The sequence below is a fragment of the Cucurbita pepo genome, chromosome LG18 (genome assembly GCF_002806865.2).
Source record: "Cucurbita pepo subsp. pepo cultivar mu-cu-16 chromosome LG18, ASM280686v2, whole genome shotgun sequence".
Classification (NCBI taxonomy): Eukaryota; Viridiplantae; Streptophyta; class Magnoliopsida; order Cucurbitales; family Cucurbitaceae; genus Cucurbita; species Cucurbita pepo.
The window spans coordinates 5,613,647-5,632,366 of record NC_036655.1 but is presented as its reverse complement, the minus strand read 5'-3'; the positions used below and the strand labels follow the sequence as shown (position 1 = coordinate 5,632,366).

The 18,720-nt window shown below is 35.7% G+C and overlaps 4 protein-coding genes across 5 annotated transcripts; 1 reads left to right on the top strand and 3 right to left on the bottom strand.

Annotated features, from left to right (window-relative positions):
• Nucleotides 1-2,171: 2,171 nt before the first annotated feature.
• Nucleotides 2,172-4,680, bottom strand: LOC111780681 (GTP-binding nuclear protein Ran-3-like). Its single transcript, XM_023661150.1, has 8 exons — nucleotides 4,525-4,680; nucleotides 4,303-4,372; nucleotides 3,658-3,714; nucleotides 3,429-3,546; nucleotides 3,058-3,147; nucleotides 2,800-2,979; nucleotides 2,611-2,688; nucleotides 2,172-2,522 (listed from the first exon to the last, which is right to left on the bottom strand). Exons 1-8 carry the CDS (start codon nucleotides 4,525-4,527, stop codon nucleotides 2,453-2,455), a joined length of 666 nt encoding a protein of 221 aa, XP_023516918.1. The 5' UTR covers nucleotides 4,528-4,680; the 3' UTR covers nucleotides 2,172-2,452.
• Nucleotides 4,681-4,818: 138 nt separating this feature from the next.
• LOC111780680 (GTP-binding nuclear protein Ran-3-like) lies at nucleotides 4,819-7,380 on the top strand. Of its 2 annotated transcripts, XM_023661149.1 has the most exons (9): nucleotides 4,819-4,994; nucleotides 5,084-5,153; nucleotides 5,704-5,760; nucleotides 5,875-5,992; nucleotides 6,303-6,392; nucleotides 6,506-6,685; nucleotides 6,775-6,852; nucleotides 6,942-7,016; nucleotides 7,101-7,380. In XM_023661149.1, exons 1-8 carry the CDS (start codon nucleotides 4,992-4,994, stop codon nucleotides 7,009-7,011), a joined length of 666 nt encoding a protein of 221 aa, XP_023516917.1. In that variant the 5' UTR covers nucleotides 4,819-4,991; the 3' UTR covers nucleotides 7,012-7,016; nucleotides 7,101-7,380. The 2 variants fall into 2 exon arrangements, with proteins under 2 accessions (XP_023516917.1, XP_023516916.1); XM_023661148.1 differs by having other exon boundaries at nucleotides 4,821-4,994; nucleotides 6,942-7,380.
• An 849-nt stretch (nucleotides 7,381-8,229) lies between these two features.
• On the bottom strand, nucleotides 8,230-10,831 carry LOC111780682 (GTP-binding nuclear protein Ran-3-like). The gene is made up of 8 exons (XM_023661151.1): nucleotides 10,713-10,831; nucleotides 10,555-10,624; nucleotides 9,936-9,992; nucleotides 9,698-9,815; nucleotides 9,171-9,260; nucleotides 8,892-9,071; nucleotides 8,721-8,798; nucleotides 8,230-8,625 (listed from the first exon to the last, which is right to left on the bottom strand). The coding sequence occupies exons 1-8, from the start codon at nucleotides 10,713-10,715 to the stop codon at nucleotides 8,556-8,558; spliced, it is 666 nt and encodes a 221-aa protein (XP_023516919.1). The 5' UTR covers nucleotides 10,716-10,831; the 3' UTR covers nucleotides 8,230-8,555.
• Nucleotides 10,832-12,247: 1,416 nt separating this feature from the next.
• Nucleotides 12,248-12,616, bottom strand: LOC111780539. Its single transcript, XM_023660965.1, has one exon. The coding sequence runs from the start codon at nucleotides 12,614-12,616 to the stop codon at nucleotides 12,248-12,250; it is 369 nt and encodes a 122-aa protein (XP_023516733.1).
• Between the last annotated feature and the right edge of the window lie 6,104 nt (nucleotides 12,617-18,720).

The window sequence follows — 18,720 nt, the reverse complement described above, 5'->3', positions numbered from 1 at the left end:
TATATATATATATATATATATATATATATATATATATATAAAAACAGAGAAAAACAAATGCATTAATTCGTTCTATCCCCACAACTTTGATTTATTGCAATTCGAGCCTCCTCTGTTTTTCACTTTTTTTTCAGTTAAAATCTCTCTCTGAATTTAAGGCTTTTAACTGTCATATGAATTATTCCTTCGAATCCCGTTACTTATCGTCGTCCGGTTTCCATACCCTTATATTCATCTTTCTTGGGGTGGTTTCCATACCCTTATATTCATCTTTCTTGGGGTTAGCATCCTCGTTGACATACCGCCGTTATTTAACTCTAATACCATTTGTAACAACTCAAACTCATTGGTAATAGATGTTGTTCTCGTTGAGCTTTTCTACTCGAGCTTTCCCTCGAAGTTTTAAAGTGCATCTACTATAGATAAGTTTCTGTGCCCTTATAAAGAATGTTTCGTGCACCGGAATAGATTTTGTAAAGAAAAACTTAGTTAACGGACAGAATAATCTCTCAACTTCTCTAATTCTTCGTATAAACGCGGATTTTTCACCTGGTTAGAGTAAGTCCCTGCAGGATATGTATAATGTATAAGGGATTCCTAACTGAACCATAATAATTTCATCCTCTCGTTTTGTGTTCAAAGTTGGAAAAAACAGGACAATGGCAAAACCTTCCAATTTCATGTTTTGGACCTGAAAAAAACTACTTTTTTAAAGCATGAGAATCCAGATAATCATAATCATCACCATCATCATCATCTTGCAAGTTTCAACCAACCTACCAGTGATTGATAATTGAATGAAATGGGAAGATTTTTCTGGGAAAAAACAGCCAAAAAAAACGAAAAGGATTCGAATTGGGTAAAAAATGGCAGAGACAAAAAACAGGGGCCATCCAAATTGATGCTTCTCATCGTATAAAAGCGTAGAACATGTCCTGTTTCAAGTTTACATCAAATACAGCCCTGCATCCCATTTTCCCTTCTCAATTCATTTGGTTTTGCGTCTTAAATGGAGGAACCAGAATCTGGGTTTGGTTTCTATCACGAAAGTGGGTGTCTGTCGGTTTGGCAGAAGAGATTGGAAGATATATCACTTCAAAACAACAAATTTGCTTAAACACTGAGAGGGAAACTAGAAAAATGGAGATGAAGAGGGACAGAGAAGGGAAAGGCAGGCAAAGGGGTTTGGGCCCCAATCGACAACCCACCGACAGTGAAAAAGGCACTCGATTCTTTTGGTGTTTTGTTGGGGCTTAATTGTGTTCATTTTCAGCAACAAACAAGCAGTCACGCAGGCCCCCATTACAGGAATGGACACTGTCGTTTTAGAACTCTCCCTACATTTCCTAGACATGCCGGCGGGCTGTGATGCCACTTCTCACATGCCCTTACTTTTGGTTGAAGTCGATGTTTAGTTAATCATTTGTTACTGTGTGGGATTTGTTTCAAGGAAAACAAAAAGGGAACAGGGGATATAATGGAGGGATTCTCGTAGGGAAATGAAGATAATGAGGAGAGCAGCGTAGTCCAATGGAAATGGGGGCATGTTTGGTTGAGACCGACATGGATAGGGACAATTCGTAATGTGATGGGGGTGCCTACTACTTGTTTTTGCAACAACTTAGGCCGAGTTAGAGTCCACGCGTCAATCTTTTGTTCGTTAATCGCTGTAGTAGTTGTATCTTTCGAGCTCTAACAAAATTCTTTAATCTTTTGTTCGTTAATCGCTAAACTAGTTGTATCTTTCGAGCTCTAACGAAATTCTTTAAGACTAATCTAAACCTATGATCGAGGCCATTATATAATAAACATTCTAATCCGCTATTTTAGAATCATGCTTACGATATCAGATCACCCACAAGCAAACGTACTGTCAGCAAACTGGACAGAGCATGGTTCATTCCATATTCCCAAAAATGTAAAATATGTTGTAGAAATAGTTGAATCTCAAAAAAATTATCTGGATATTTACGAAAGATGAAGAATCTCATTGTTCATTCATATACCCTTCTCTTTCTTATAACCAATTATTGCCACGGATAAATTAAATATCGTGATCGTGTAAAACACTTAGTAACTAATACAATATAACTTGATATTAGTTCAATATATTTCTCCTGCCTAGAAGAATATGTCAACAGATCAGAACATTAAGAATGGTGAACACAAGGTTGAAGAACGGAATCAACTCATCTCAATTACTGTAACATCTAATCCATAACAGTAACATTAATCGATACACAACTCACAAAAGAACGAATGATTGACACCAAATTCTGTTTGTTCCGGGAAAACTTCACGTTTTCAAAACTCAAATATCTACCAATACCCACATCATCCAGCCCACCAATTGCATATTGTCAATCCTAGCAACAAGATCACACGGCTGGAAAAAAGAGAAAATATAGATATCTGATAAAGAAAATCACCAGATATTCATCAAACCACGTATCTACTCGAATGCGTCGTCGTCATCATCTGGCAGAGGTTGACTGGCAGCTGCCGCCAACTCAGCTTCATGCCTGCAGAAAACAAGCCATATAAGAATTTGAACTGCTCAAAAGAATGTCAATGGTTCATTGGTTATGAGTTGTGATATGAAAGTCTTACTGTTGCTGGGCAGCCAAGTCAATGTGTACTTCTGGAGGAGCAAGGGCAGGACTCTCCACAAAATGAATGTTAGCATCGCTAACAGATGTAATCACCACCATAAGAAAAGGAAACCAATTGTCGTCATGAGTAGTGAACACACGTTTCAAAGATAACAACAGTATAAAGCAAACGGGCAACTGAGTTTACCCAGCTAACTTCCTGGCCAAGTACAAGAATGGCTTCTCAAAGTTGTAGTTACTCTTCGCAGATATTTCATAGTATTGTAGATTCTTCTTCCTGTGGAATGTGACTTGCTTGGCTTTAACCTGCCTATTTTTCACATCAACCTTGTTTCCACAAAGAACAATGGGAATATTCTCACACACCCTGCAATTTAATGAAGAAATCAGAGGGTGCCCTGATAATGCAAAATCCCTTAACATCTACAAACAAATGTCAAAACACCTGCAAAGATCACGGTGCCATGTAGGAACATTTTTGTATGTCAATCTGGCTGTAACATCAAACATAATGATTGCACATTGCCCATGGATGCTGCAATCATGGACAAAGAACACTACATTAAAAATATCAACAATAGCAGGAAGAAATTTGATTCAGAAGTCCATCATGGAAAAAAGAAACCATTTATCACTACAACATAACAAATCAAAAAAGGCTTGAAGCAGTTCAAAAAAAGGGAATCAAGATAAATGAATGTATCAGATCAAGAGAACTTTGAAAATTCAATAAGATTACAAAATAAACTATAAAAACAATTAGCCCCATAAATCTCAATCCATGTTCAGAATAGTCAGGCAAACCACCGAACTTACTAGTATCCATCACGCAAACCCCCAAACTTCTCCTGCCCAGCAGTGTCCCAGCAGTAAAATCTAATTTTCCCACAGTTTGTGAAGAAGTCCAGTGGGTGCACCTCCACGCCAATGGTGGCTGATTTCATAGAAAACATGAAAAAATGAATACAATTGAAAAGAAAGTACATAGACAGCACAATAAACAGAATAAAACATGCAATTAAACACAAAATGCCAAACCACGGACGTTCATATTTCTTCTCAAACTCCCCAGTGATATGCCTCTTTACAAAAGTCGTCTTTCCTGGAAAAAAAAAAAATATACGTACAACTCAGTCATGAACCCAATAACAAGTTTGAAAAGGGTATAAAAAAGATTCATCTTGCATCCCGATCTCTTCTTATGCTTTCCTAATAATTAGTACAATTCTAATCTAATTTCGCAGCTAGTAAAAAGCTAACCAATCATTAGAGCCCATGAATACAAGACAAAGCGGTAAAGACATGATTGAGTTGAGAGAACAAAAGATAGATATACAACACATCAAAAGAAGCAACCATCTTTCTGAGACAATGCTGCCAATAACTTTAAGAGAGACTCGTGTGTATTAAACTAATTTAGATCTTGTAGAACATATACCATTGAATAGAAAAGGCAGACATTATGATTGATCATCTATTCAAAACAATAACGTCTACAGAAAAGAACAATTTTCCTCGTTGATCAACTGTTACTACTGTCCAATCTCATGAATTCAAAACTATAAGACCTACAGAAATGAACCATTCCCCCATTGCATCGATTAAATATCCAACTCTCAGATGTGATACATACAGCAGGATGCCGCGGCAGACAATTATTGTAAAACAAAACTCAGAAACAAGGAAATACCAGTGCCGCCATCGCCAACAATCACAAGCTTGAAGCTCGGATAATCAACAGTCTTCTGGTCTGGCAAAGCCTACGAAATTCAGCAAAAANAAAAAAAAAAAAAAAAAAAAAAAAAAAAAAAAAAAAAAAAAAAAGGATTAGAATATACTCAGAAAAGTATTCGAACCGATGAAATAAACAAAAAAACTGATCATCAGAGTGAGACTGAGAGAGACTGCCCACCATTGGAATGCGTCGAATAATGGAAAAGCGAAATGAAAGGAAGGAATCGGCGATTTAGGTTGAAATGGGCCGAGATTTGAGGAAGATGGTTTCTAGGGCAAGCATTGCTGGCCTAGCTTTCAACTGACGCTACTTTCTTGACCGTTGGATTAACGGTTGGGTCCTTCTCCGCCGTTGCTTTTATCCACTGAATTAATACCAAAATCAAATTTATTTTCCGTGGGGGCAGGAAAAGGTAAAACAGCGCCACAAAATTCAAAAAACACACGAGATTCAATTCAACGAAAGAAACCAACGGTGGAGCGTGATCCGACTGCAAATCCAACGGTTAAAACAAATAGCTTCTTGTTAGCCAGGCCAGTAGTGCTTCCCCTATAAACCCTCGTCCCTCAACTCTCAACCCATTTTAACCTAAGATCGCCGATTCCCTCCTCTCGTTTCGCGGTTCCATTATTCGACGCATTCCAATGGTGATCTGTTTATTTTTTCTTTCATCTGTTCTTGATCCGGTTTCTTTTCGGAGTATTTGTTGATTCTATTTTGTGGTGAATTTTTGTAGGCTTTGCCGGACCAGAAGACTGTTGATTATCCGAGTTTCAAGCTTGTTATTGTTGGTGATGGTGGCACTGGTACGTTATGTTTTATGAGTTTGCTTTGAGAACAGTAATCAGTAGCGATCGCTGTATCGTATCTTATGGTGATAGCAGTATGTCATTTCGGACGTAAAATGATCTTCGCTTGCTTGTAGTACTAGTGTTTCAGCTTGGAGTGAGAAGAAGAGAGCTTTAAACTTGAAACTATGTTAATGCAGTATGATTTGAACAAAGATTGATTGTACTGGATTCTTGTTCTGAGAAAGTTTTTCTACGGTTTTAATCTTGATTAACACTCGAAAGTCGATAGGTATTCAAGATTAATTCTTTCACGAGCACATATAATCCCCCTGTTTGTTTAATCAGGAAATCCGTCATTTGTCACTGTTTGTTGTTTATCTAATAAACTTGAAAACTCATGACATTGCCTTGGAAATGAGAATTTAAAACGTTGACAACAAAGGATTTTTAGACTATCGGATTTTTTTAATCCAGTTGTGTATTGCTTCAGTTTGAAGACTGTCGAGATATTCTTGATAATTGTTGAAATTAGAGTATGATTGAATTGACTCTCTGTGTTGCTCAGGAAAAACAACTTTTGTGAAAAGACATATCACTGGGGAGTTCGAAAAGAAATACGAACGTAAGCATTTTTGCTAATCCTTTTCCATTTTGTGGTTTACACTGTTAGGGCTTTCTTTAAAATAAATAAAAAGAATCTTATATGAATTTGTTCTACTGTTTTTTATGAACTTAGCAACCATTGGCGTGGAAGTGCACCCTTTGGACTTCTTCACAAACTGCGGAAAGATTAGATTTTACTGCTGGGACACTGCTGGGCAGGAGAAGTTCGGTGGTTTACGGGATGGCTACTAGTAAGTTCAAGAATTGGGTCTTTTATTCGTTAAGATATATTTTTCTGCTCCCAAGTTTCTATATTACCCGATACATTATGTTGCATAATTTCGATATTCCCTCATACGTAGTGAAAATGAACTGAAAGTTGCTAACTTTGGCAATCTTGTTGAATTTTCAATACTCTCTTGTACATCGGATCTGATAGATTAGTTGATATTTGACTATTGTGGCTTTCATGTTCGTGATGGACTTTCATTTCTCTTCATTCTGAATTCAATTCTCCTACCTTGAAAATTCCTTATTTTGTGTCTTAACCCTTGATTGCAGCATACATGGGCAATGTGCAATCATCATGTTTGATGTTACTGCCAGATTGACATACAAAAATGTCCCCACATGGCACCGTGATCTTTGCAGGTAATGTAACTTTTGTTTTTACGAAACAATTTTATATGAATGAATTGTTGCGCATTGTCAGGGATGAACCCTTCTGGAAGCTGCTTACCATTTGATTACTTATTAACCTGCAGGGTGTGTGAGAATATTCCAATTGTTCTTTGTGGAAACAAGGTTGATGTGAAAAACAGGCAGGTGAAGGCCAAGCAAGTCACATTCCACAGGAAGAAGAACCTACAGTACTATGAAATATCTGCGAAGAGTAACTACAACTTTGAAAAACCATTCCTGTACTTGGCCAGGAAGTTAGCTGGGTAAATCCAGTTCCCGGATTACTTTGTATTACTTCTGTCTTTAATGTGGGAACATTCATGACAATGAACTTTCTCTTGTGGCGATCCAGGGATGCTAACATTCATTTTGTGGAGTCTCCAGCTCTGGCTCCTCCTGAAGTACACATTGATTTGGCTGCCCAGCAACAGTGAGACTTCTTCACCCTATGTCATGAGTAATGAAAGCATTTACCACCAATGGAGTAATCCATATCTACAATTTGCTTAATTTGTGCAGGCATGAAGCTGAATTGGCAGCAGCTGCCAGTCAACCTCTTCCCGATGATGACGATGACGCTTTTGAGTAAAAATGGTCGATCATCTTGTGATGATGCCGTTTGCATATCTATTTTCTCCTGTTCCCCGGAGTGAGATTTTTTTTTCTTCTCCTTGCTAGGATTAACAGAAGAGAGGAGACTATGTAGGCAGAGAGTATGGCTGAGGATTGAAACTTGAATTTTGAAAACGTTAGTTTTCCTCCGGGATGAAAGAAATTTGTGGTGTAGATGGTTGGTTTCTAGAGCCGCATGACCTCCTATGAAAGTTCATTATGCAGAATTTCTCTATCTGATCTGTGTTTGTTTTTTACTCTTTTCATCTTTTGGGGTTATGTTTTTACTCTATTTGAGGTGTGTGGCTTATCTCAGCTTAATTCTTAGACCCCATAATTGATTGGATAGACCAGTCTTAATTTGTGTCTCAATAAACAAAAGAATTGTTAAGTTATATTAACGATAGGTGTGGGGGCCACCCAAAATTCTAATATTATATGTGCTTTGTCTTGTTTAATACTCTTTCAGTCCCACCTAAAATATAAAATGAAACTCGTGTCCTGAATCAGTCCAATCGTAAATTCAATTCTTTTTTCACAGATTTTGACAGCTACCATGATGAACCAAGTGTCGTTTTATCTTGACTTGATCTTTATCCCACCAAAACTCATTCTCTACCGTTTAACGTGGCATTTGAAATCTATGTTAACAAGGTGATGTGGGCGTTGCCTCAACTCGCCAACATCAAGTACTCTGGCGTTTCAACCGAGAATGTTGTCTCAAATTGTTCCTTGATCGGATCCCCACAAACTATTTATGGGGCTGTGGAAGAGAATCTCAGTACATACATATATCAGAACAAAGGAGGATCGAGTTTCAGTGACTTTAAATCTGTTATAATCTCGGCCTCCTAGCTAAGCAAGCATGGGCATTACTGACTCAACCCAACAGCCTAACTAGCCAATAGCGTGCCAATACCACGACGTCTGCTTTTGGGACAGCCCAGCCTGGGGGAATGGGGGATGACACATACCTGCTGGTTTGGGGTTATACATGCTGGGATGCCATAGCTTGTTGGAAGATAGCTAAGTTCCACCTACCCTAGGGGCTGCTTTAAACGCTTTCTTCAAAGCATTCATGCTATAACAACTTAAATTTATCTATTTCAACACCAACGAAAAACTAGACATTTTTTCATCCATCATTCAACATTCAACACGTAAACCAAAATGCAATCCCATCCCAGAGAAGACATGAGGAAACGCATTGAATACAAATAAAATAGTGAAGCATTCGATAGATAAATTCTGAAAAATGAACGAGTCATCAAAAGTCATGTGGCTCTATTAATCGATAATCTCAACAGAAACCAACCATCTACACCACAAATTTCTTTCATCCCGGAGAGGAAAACTACCGTTTTCAAAAATTCAAGTTTGAATCCTCAGTCACACACTGCCCCCCCCACCTATTTCCTTCTCTTCTGTTAATCCCAGCGAGGAGAAAAAATCTCACTCGGGGGTCCAAGGAGAAGATAAATATGCAAAGGGCATCGTTTCACCAGATGATTTTGACCATTTTTACTCAAAAGCATCATCGTCGTCATCGGGAAGAGGTTGGCTGGCAGCTGCTGCTAATTCAGCTTCATGCCTGCACAAAATAAGCAACATATAGATATAGATTACTCCAACGAATGTGAATGCTTTTGTTAAAAGTAATGACTTAGGATGATGAGAAAGTCTCACTGTTGCTGGGCGGCCAAGTCAATGTGTACTTCAGGAGGAGCCAGAGCTGGAGACTCCACGAAATGAATGTTAGCATCCCTGGATTGCCATAACAAAAGGAAGTACATTGTCATGAAAGTTCCCACATTAAAGAAAAAAAGAAATCCAGAGTACACAGAGAACTGGATTTACCCAGCTAACTTCCTGGCCAAGTAAAGGAATGGTTTTTCGAAGTTGTAGTTACTCTTCGCAGATATTTCATAGTACTGTAGGTTCTTCTTCCTGTGGAATGTGACTTGCTTGGCCTTCACCTGCCTATTTTTCACATCGACCTTGTTTCCACAAAGAACAATTGGAATATTCTCACACACCCTGCAGGTTATTAGAAGTAAACAAATGGTAAGCAGGTTCCCTGACAATGCAACAATTCATTCATATAAAATAGTTTCATACAAACAAACGTTAGATTACCTGCAAAGATCACGGTGCCATGTAGGTACATTTTTGTAAGTCAATCTGGCAGTAACATCAAACATGATGATTGCACATTGCCCATGGATGCTGCAATCGTGGATTAAGGAATAAAATTAGGATTTTCAGCGCTAGGAGAAAATTAAAATCAGAACAAACATGACAGCCCATCACGGAAATAAAATAACACACCCACAACAAGATCTCAAAGAAGACCCAAAAAGGTAGTCAAGATAAAATAATCTATCAGATCAAATGTACAAGAGAATATTGAAAATTCAACAATATAGCCAGATGAACAAGATACAATTAGTTTTGTAAATTTCAGTTAATTTTCAGAATAAACAGTGGAGGCCTACTTTAGAGGGAAAACGATCATCGAAACAGACTTCCTACAGAATATGGAAATTGTGCAACAGACTTCCTACAGAATATGGAAATTGTGCAACAGAGTATAACACGGAGTATCGAAACCTGAAGCATAAAAATACACCCAAAAGAATAAAAGACCAATTTCTTTAACTTACTAGTAGCCATCCCGTAAACCACCGAACTTCTCCTGCCCAGCAGTGTCCCAGCAGTAAAATCTAATCTTTCCACAGTTTGTGAAGAAGTCCAAAGGGTGCACTTCCACGCCAATGGTTGCTAAGTTCATGAAAAACAGTAGAAGAACAAATTCATATAAGATTTTTATTTTCTTTATTCAAAGAAAGCCCTAACGGTGAATAAACCATAAAATGAAAAAGGATTAGCAAAAATGCTTACGTTCGTATTTCTTTTCAAACTCCCCGGTGATATGCCTTTTCACAAAAGTTGTTTTTCCTGAGCAACATAACATGGTTAATCATACTCATAATTTCAAGTGTCAAGTATTAGATGAATGCAACTTGACGAAGGAAGATCCTTCGAACTGCAACTATACAAACGCGACATCTCCCTTGATTAACAAAATCCGATGCCCTAAAAATTCTTGAGTCCCTTTTCTTCTTTCTTTCTTATTTGTTGTTACCGATCAAAAAGCCTCGTTAACAAGTCAATAAACAATAACGAAGGACAAATTTCCGGTTTAATATATCAAAACCAAAAAGATTAATAAGTTTAGGATGATTATATATGCTTTTAAGAGAATTAATCCAGAATGCCCTTCGACTTTCGAGTTCTAACAAAAAAATTCTTCTTAGAACAAAAATCCACTACCCTGTCAATCTCTGCTCAAATCATACGGCATTGTTACACTTTCAAGTTTTAAGCTCTCTTCTTCTCACGCCAAGCTAAAACTACTACTACTGGCTAGCAAAAACTATTTCACGTCCTAAATGATACATTGCTATCACGAAATGATGTGATTATTGTTCTCAAAGCAAACACAGAAAACAGAACATACCAGTACCACCATCACCAACAATCACAAGCTTGAAACTCGGATAATCAACAGTCTTCTGGTCCGGCAAAGCCTGTATATATAATTCACCCCAAAATATAATCAACAAATACTCAGAAAAGTAACCAGATCGAGAGGTGAGACTAGGAGAGACTACCCACCATGATAATGCGTCGAATGAAATTGCGAAGAGAGAGGAATGAATCGGTTCGGCGATTTAGGTTAAGACGTGTTGAGAGTTGAGGACGAGGGTTTATATGGTAAGCGTTGCTGGCTTTCAAGTGACGCTATTTTCTTGACCGTTGGATTCGTAGTCAGATCACGCTCCACCGTTGCTTTCCTCCATCGAATTGAATCTTCTGTGATTTTTCAAATTTTGGAGCGCTGTTTTACTATTTCTGACCCACCGAAAAATAATCGATTTAGGATTAATTTGGCTAATTAATAACAATTACTTAATTTTCAATATTTTCATTAATATCCTTAAAATTAAAAAAAAAAAAAAAAACTAAAAATACTCTCTCTAATAACTTTAAACAAAATTGTTATTAATTTTGTTTTCAATTATAAGTATTTTTAACTTGTTTAAAATTTTAAAATTGTTAATAAAATATTTAAAAAAATTTAAAATTTAAGAGCATTAATGTGTTTTTTATAATTTCGAAAATATCAAAATAAAGTATATTCTTAATTTTTTTTAGTTTAGATTTACTATTAAAACTTTTTAATTTTAAAATATCTTTTTATAAAATACGATATTTTTATTTATTTAATTATTGATCCAAAGCATATATTTTTTTTATTTTGTTGCAAAATATATATTTAGTTTTTTAAAATATTTATTCTAATAGATTTTTAATACTAAAAAAGTCCACCGTTCGATTTTTTTTTTTTTTTTATCTATTTTTATATCAAATAGATTCGTAATTTTTTTCAACAAAAAAAGATATTTTAAAATTTCATTAAACACTTTTCAAAATTAAAAAATTTATAATATTAAAATTCTAATAGATATAATTCTTTAATTTTAAAAATAATTTAATAAGTTCTAGAAACGTTTTTAATCATTTATATTAATATTTGTTATAAAAATTTGAAAATATGCTATTATATACTCATTATGATTATTTAATATGTAAAATATTTTCTTTATATAATTTTTTAAAACGCAAATAGCGAATATTTTAAATTTATAAAATATAATAGTTCAACAAGAATTTGAAATTCATATGTAAATTATTTGTAGACAAAATGACGAGAAGGATGATTAGATAGGTAATCACATCACATAATTAATATTTAATGAGTTAATTAAATAATGTGGTTGAATCATTTGCTAGGCGCGTCACGTCATGGTGGACAGGCGGAGCCCAATTCACAGTTCATCCACCGTTTCATAATTCAGATTTCCACTAAAAAAGATTCAGTCCTATCCAAAATGAAAAGATGTTTATACATAAAATATTGCAGATGCTTAGTCACTAATCTACCAAATTTATTATTTCAACATTTTTTCTTCGCCAAACACCTCTCGAACCGATGATTGTTCGTGGAAGAACAATGCCAGAACCATAAGAAAAAGGAAAGAAAATACTATACAACTTCTAATCCTTGGAATTGACGATTAATTTATACATTTAGACATAATTACATGTAGTAGATGAGAGGGATCGGCGGCCGCAGGTACTGGCGGAGATCAGGAATCGCCGCGACTTTTGAAGTCGGTAGCGAGACGAGATGCGATTGCTGAGTGGTACATAACATCGTGAAATGATTCCGTTTCCATCGTCATCAGGCGAAGTTGTCGTGCCTTCGACTCCGTGAAGCAGCCGGGGGAAAATCGATTTCTCGACGATTTCGTCTCTGGATCTGATTTTGAAACTCCGTCGGCTAGGTTTTTAGGGTTGGATTTGTTGCCGGAGTCGATGTAGTCCGGTTCGGAGGACCATCCGAAGACCGGGGCCCACCAATTGGAGGAGGAGAAGGTTTTCCGGCGGTTATTGTCGGCGGAGGAGGCACGGGCACGGATGCTGGTGGGGGCAAAAGTGAAGAGATTAGTCGCCATTTTGGAGAGAGATGATCGGAAAGTACTTTTTTAGACAGAGAGAAGTGGGAAATGGATGGGTTGCTTTTTGCTTTACCTTTGGTAGCGATTTAAAAAGGGGGGAAAACTGTGAACGGATAAGACCGGACACGTGGCGATTTGGCGTTTAAAGACGCGTGGGCTAGACACCGGCTGTTTCGGTTACATGTTTTCGTAGCCGGCTACACCATGTACGATCATATACATACATACATATCATCAACATGACCCGATTTTAGTAGGTGATATATATATTTATTTATTTTTAATTGTTTTTTTTTTTAAAATAATCAATTTAGTAGAAAATATAAACTAATTCAAATGACCTTTTTGACCTCATTAAAAAAGGCCAAAATTATCACAAATATTCTTTAAATAATCCAAATTCATTTTCCGTAATTTCTAATTTTCTTTAAAAGGGACGAAAATAAACGCTAAACGACAAGAGAACGGTAGGTCTCGTGACTGGCACGCAAGTCCAACTCCAACGCTTTTTATATTTTCAAATCATAAATTACAAAAAATCTAAATTTGATTTTCTTTTTCACTTTTTAAATTCAGAGATTATCCTCTGGATGCCGTTTCTCCGTAACCTCCTTCCTAGACCGCAGTACGCTTGACACGTGTCCACAACTTAATCTCCTCATACTTTGGGAGATACTAACATGTACATGCCGCTTCACCGTAACTTTCTGCTACGAATGTGACACGTGTCCTGAATAGTGGTTTTCCTAGAAGTTTCCCGTTGGCGCATGCGACAAGCACGTGAACCATGAAAATACCGCCGGGTGCATAGAACTTTCGTTATTTTGGAAAATTTATTATTTCAGAAGCCAAATAGCGCCACGTGTCATTTTCAGCGCTCCCATAAACGACGAGTATATTTGCTGGCGTTCGATTGTTATTTTTTGCTCACACGCAACTTGCCCAACAATAAATAAATAAATAATAATAATAGTGATTTTGTATTTTGTATTTTTTTTGTATATTATAATTCCAAATAATTAAATATGTTAAGATAAGAATCAAAATCGAACATGTGCTACAATCTTTGATTTCAACGAAACGTTTTTTAAATTTTGAATTTGATTTATTATTCAAATTTTTATATATAATTATTTATTAATTTATTAATTTTTTTGGTTATTAAAATATTTTCTTATAAAAAAACGAAAAAATGTAGATGAGGAGAATTTTTGGTCTAAATTTAAAATTAATTATATAAAAAAGGGTAGCTATTTTTGAAGTTGGGCTGGGTTGGCCCTATGTGGGCTTACAGTATAAATGGCTTATTGGGCCGGGCCTTAAGTTACTTTATTGCTCTGTTTAATAAATTAAAAGCATACATTTTAAGAAAAAAAATGAAAGTAGCACCACCATATCCATCTGTATTTTGTTCATAGGATAAATTAAATTATAAAAAAATTACACATTAAAAAGAAGAAAATAAAACAAAATCATACCTGGCAGCAAGGAAGCTTCATTATCAGATGAGTTGGAGATGGAGCCAATGTTCGATACAATTTTAGCTAAGTACTAATTTAGACATCAAAAATGTGTTGGGTATAACACCACTCCACTATCAAATTTTTTTTTAAGTGAGGTGTGAGAAGAGTGCTAGCAAGGATGTTGGACCCTGAGATGGGTGGATTGTAAGGAAAAGGAGTAAGATTATGAGATCCGTTGGTATGGGTGTGGAAACCTCTCTCGCTTTTTAAAAATATCTACTAGCGGTGGGGTTGAACTACACTAACAAACGACCAACTTGAGGGGAAATCAGAATGAAAAATCCAAAGAGAACAATATCTACTGACGGTAGGCTTGAACTGTTACACTAATAAACGGTTGAACTACACTAACAAACGACCAACTTGAGGGGAAACGATGGGCTTGAACTGTTACACTAATAAACGACCAACCTTGAGGAGAAACTCAAAAAGGAAAGTTTAAGAGGACAATAAACCCAGAACAAAAAGTCTAAAGAGGACAATATCTACTAAATGTGAGCTTGAACTGTTACACTAACCAACGACCAACCTTGAGGAGGAACTCAAAAAGGAAAGTCTAAAGAGAACCCAGAACAAAAAGTCTAAAAAGGATAATATCTACTAAATGTAAGCTTAAACTGTTACACTAATAAACGACCAACCTTGAGGAGAAACTCAAGAAGGAAAGTCTAAAGAGGACAATATCTACTAGCATTGGGCAATGTGGGCTTGAACTGTTACACTAATGGGCTTGAACCATAACACTAACAAACGACCAACTTTGAGGGGAAATTCAAAAGGGAAAGTCTAAGAGGACAATATGTACTAGCATTGGGCTTGAACTGTTACCATAATCAACAATCAACTTAACGGAAAACCCAGAAAGTAAAGTCTAAATACAACAATATCTACTAGTCGTGAGTTTGAACTGTTACACTAACCAGCAACTAAGATGAGAATCTCACACTATAAACAAGGGATATTCACGGTAATCAAAGCAAAACCCAAGTATGGAAAATGATGAGCCATTTTCCCCAAGTCATAAAAAATAGTTTCATAAGAGATACCTATTAAGAAAACAATGGCAAGCCCTTGCAATTGTCTTATTTGGGGCTGTGGAGTGGGTGAAACAGTTCGAAACAGCATCGTTTTGGAAGAAACGAATTCAATGTCCCCCAAGTGGCGTCATGATTTATAATATCACCATAATTGCACAAGTGGGTCTCCCATGTCGTAAACGATTGAATTTACAAATCCATCTTTAAAAACACATGCATACAACGGGATTTTCTTTCTTTCTTTTCAGAAGTGGGGCTTCCTCACAAAGAAACTTAATTTGAAGCTCCGAATCTAACTATAATTTCAGCCATTCCTAGAAGTTTCATTCTCAATCAAACACCTTTCGGCAAATAAAATGATATCACAATGTAAATTGAAGGTTCAGCGATGGAAAATTACCGAGAAAGGGAGAGGAATCAGCATCGTTGATGTCGAGTTTTTCAGCTTGGCATTTTCACAAACAGGTGGCGTGCGACACAACTAAGTCAAAGACATAGCTCAGATATTATGTGTTAGAAATAACGACGCTTCATCTATCTCTACAATAATCAATAAGTACGTCACGTGGAGAAAATGGTCCAGTGAAGGGGATTGAGTGACCACACACAAGTTGGAGTAATAGACCCCAAGATAATTGGAATATGGTACAGCAATGGTCCCGTAAGTGCATGAGTTAAGATTAGATTAGATAGCAAAAAAGAAATGGATGGTCTCATAGGTGTGGGTAATGGTCCACACTTCAACTGGGCTTCAGCTGAACATGATTTATGAAAGCATGACGAAGCGACCGGACCGTGGGGCAACTCAATCATCGCCATTTCTTATGAAATTTCTACCCCCATTGCAAATTATAATACCCATTTCAGGCTTAAAAGTGTACTCCATGTTAACTAATTACAGGACAATTGGAGAGTAGAACGAAACATTTTTTTAATAAGGGTGTGAAAATCTTCTATGTCAGACCAGTTTTAAAAACTTTGAAGGAAAGCCCAAGAAAGATATTGACTAACGGTGGGCTTGGGTCGTTACAAATGGTATCAAAGCCAAACACCGGGCGATGTGCCAGCAAGGAAGCTCAACCCCGAAGGGAGATAGACACGTTTTAAAAACTTTGAGGGGAAGTATGGAAGGGAAAGTCCAAGGAAGATATCGACTAATAGTGAGCTTGGGCCGTTATAAATGGTATCAAAGCTAAACACGGGATGATATGCCAACGAGGGGGCTCAACCCCTGAAGGGAGATGGACACGAGATGGTGTGCCAGTAAGAATGATGGCCGAAAAGAGGATCAAGTGTAAGATGTGGGTTCAAGGCACTAGCTAAATTAGAATTAATAGACAAATTCACATGAGAGGTGGCAAATTTCATTCCACTTATTATATTATATTGTTTTTATTTAAAATAGTTATGACTACTTTTGTCCTTAACCTCTCATATTGCTTATAAAAGCTAAAACACAGCCCACACATCATGTTCTATGCATAGCTCACATTATTGATTTGAATTTTGCCTTTGATTCTTGTTGTCATATGCAAACATTTTGGCAAAAATTCCTTATGGACTTCAAAAGGCATACAATTTTTGACTTCAAATGCCTCTTGTTTGATGCCTTTTCCAGGTATATCACATGTTCGGTAATCATTTAAAGTTGATTGATCCAAATTCGATATCAATCTCGATATAATTAAGTGAATCAAGTATACACTGTTTTTTCTAATAGAAAGCTTGATCCAAATTTTAAAATATAAAAATAAAAATTAATTAAATTTTGAGTTTAAAGAATATATAGAGAGTCGTTCATACAGCTCGCTAGAATCTAATTCCATATAGAAAAAACCATACATCACTTCATGTAAGCCATTCATGTTCTTAATATGTTTTCGAGGGAATTCAAATTAAAAAAAATGCCTAAAATTATACTTGGTACGTACGTTGGGGACAAATGGATTCCGAGTTGGGATCCATTTGACGCCATCCGTACATACTCGCCTTTTCTGTTCCTCGAATCTCTATGTATTAGAGTGCCAAATTTACCTAATTCGATTTTTTTTTTTTATATATATATATATATATATATATATGATGATTTGCAAATACCTTTCTAAGCAACTTTTATGGAGCTGATTGTGGAAGAGGAAGCCACATACCCTAATTCTAATTAAATAATAAAAAATCTAATTAAATAATCTATAAGCTCAATAATTTAATTTTTTAAGATTAAAATTTGATAAATGAGCTTTCTGTTGTTCCCCAACAAGTAATATATGGAGGGCAAGTAGCTAAAAAAATAATATATATTTAAATTATACGAATCAATCTATTTCAATGATCTGTACGATATATGATTGGTACATTTGGATTAAATTATGGAAATAAAATTTATATGTTTCCTTAATCAATTATCCGAGGAGATTTTGGTTAGATTAAAATAAAAATTATATCGTTTAATACTAAATAAAGGTATTGGACGAGATATTGACAAAAAAATAAATAAAAAATTATATCGTCCCATATTAATATTTTTAAAGTATAATATAAAAATGAAAATGGATATTATAAAAAAGTAATTTATTTCCATTATTGGTGATGAAGTCAAAACTCTGTATTTGATAAATGAATATAATATTATGGAAAATAAATAAATGAGGATGGAGATCAAAGGTCAAACTTCAGAGCATGGCTGAGAGAAAGTCAACGATCGGACGGAGGTGGATGGTTGCGCATGAGGTGAAGTAGATGTTGATGTAGATGATTGGGCCCACCACACATTTAGTAGTTAATTCTGTTTTATTTTTTTAATGCTATGGTTTTGGGGTTAATTTAATTCTTTATCCAGCGTCAACTCTACCACTATCCCCTCTAGAAATATTTTAATCCTAATAAAATAAGTTTTTTTTTTCTATTATTAATTTTTAAAATAATCTTAAAAAATAGTGTAAGATTGAGTCAGATTGTAACTCTATTTTTTATGGATGAACTTGACCCGAATAAAAAAATGTCAACGAACAAATTCAAAGCTTTATGGTTTGAATTTGATAGTCTAAATTGATTGAGTTCTCGAAATAAAACATTTTTATTACGATAAATTTTTGCAATCAAGATTTTACGTCAGTATTTTAATTTTAGGAACTAATAAAATATAATATTTTAAAAAATATGGACTAAATTTATAGTTCATGAGTTAATTCGAACCTAATTTAATAAGCAGGACAAAATGGACGGTTGAGATTCATTATTAAAAACCAAAGATAGGAAGTGAGAGAGAATGGAGAAAGATCTATGGTCGTTGCTTCAAGGGTAATTAAGGTTGCATCTTCAGGAGACAGGCTGTCTACGGTAATGGCAGAAGCGTAATTTTGTTTATAAGTTGTTAAAAATTTATGTAATTATTGAAGATTTATAATAATTAAATCAAACCATAACCGCCATGTCCGGTGGCACGCCTGCCGTTGAGACGACACCAATAAAAGAAATGAAAAAAAAAAAAAAAAACAAAATAAATCAGAAGCATGACGTGGCGCCCTCTCGCCATTGGTCGGTG

Bases quoted from the DNA above. Each gene is read 5' to 3' on its own strand.
- LOC111780681 (XM_023661150.1), bottom strand. The intron at 3,148-3,428 runs GTAAGTTCGGTG...CCATGATTGCAG, and splicing joins GGTTTGCGTGATGGATACTA to CATCCATGGGCAATGTGCAA. The intron at 2,980-3,057 runs GTGTTTTGACAT...ATTAAATTGCAG, and splicing joins TGGCACCGTGATCTTTGCAG to GGTGTGTGAGAATATTCCCA.
- LOC111780680 (XM_023661149.1), top strand. The intron at 5,761-5,874 runs GTAAGCATTTTT...TTATGAACTTAG, and splicing joins GTTCGAAAAGAAATACGAAC to CAACCATTGGCGTGGAAGTG. The intron at 5,993-6,302 runs GTAAGTTCAAGA...CCTTGATTGCAG, and splicing joins GGTTTACGGGATGGCTACTA to CATACATGGGCAATGTGCAA.
- LOC111780682 (XM_023661151.1), bottom strand. The intron at 9,993-10,554 runs GTATGTTCTGTT...TATGTTGCTCAG, and splicing joins TGTTGGTGATGGTGGTACTG to GAAAAACAACTTTTGTGAAA. The intron at 9,072-9,170 runs GTAATCTAACGT...AATAACCTGCAG, and splicing joins TGGCACCGTGATCTTTGCAG to GGTGTGTGAGAATATTCCAA.
- LOC111780539 (XM_023660965.1), bottom strand. From the start codon at position 12,616: ATGGCGACTAATCTCTTCACTTTTGCCCCCACCAGCATCCGTGCCCGT.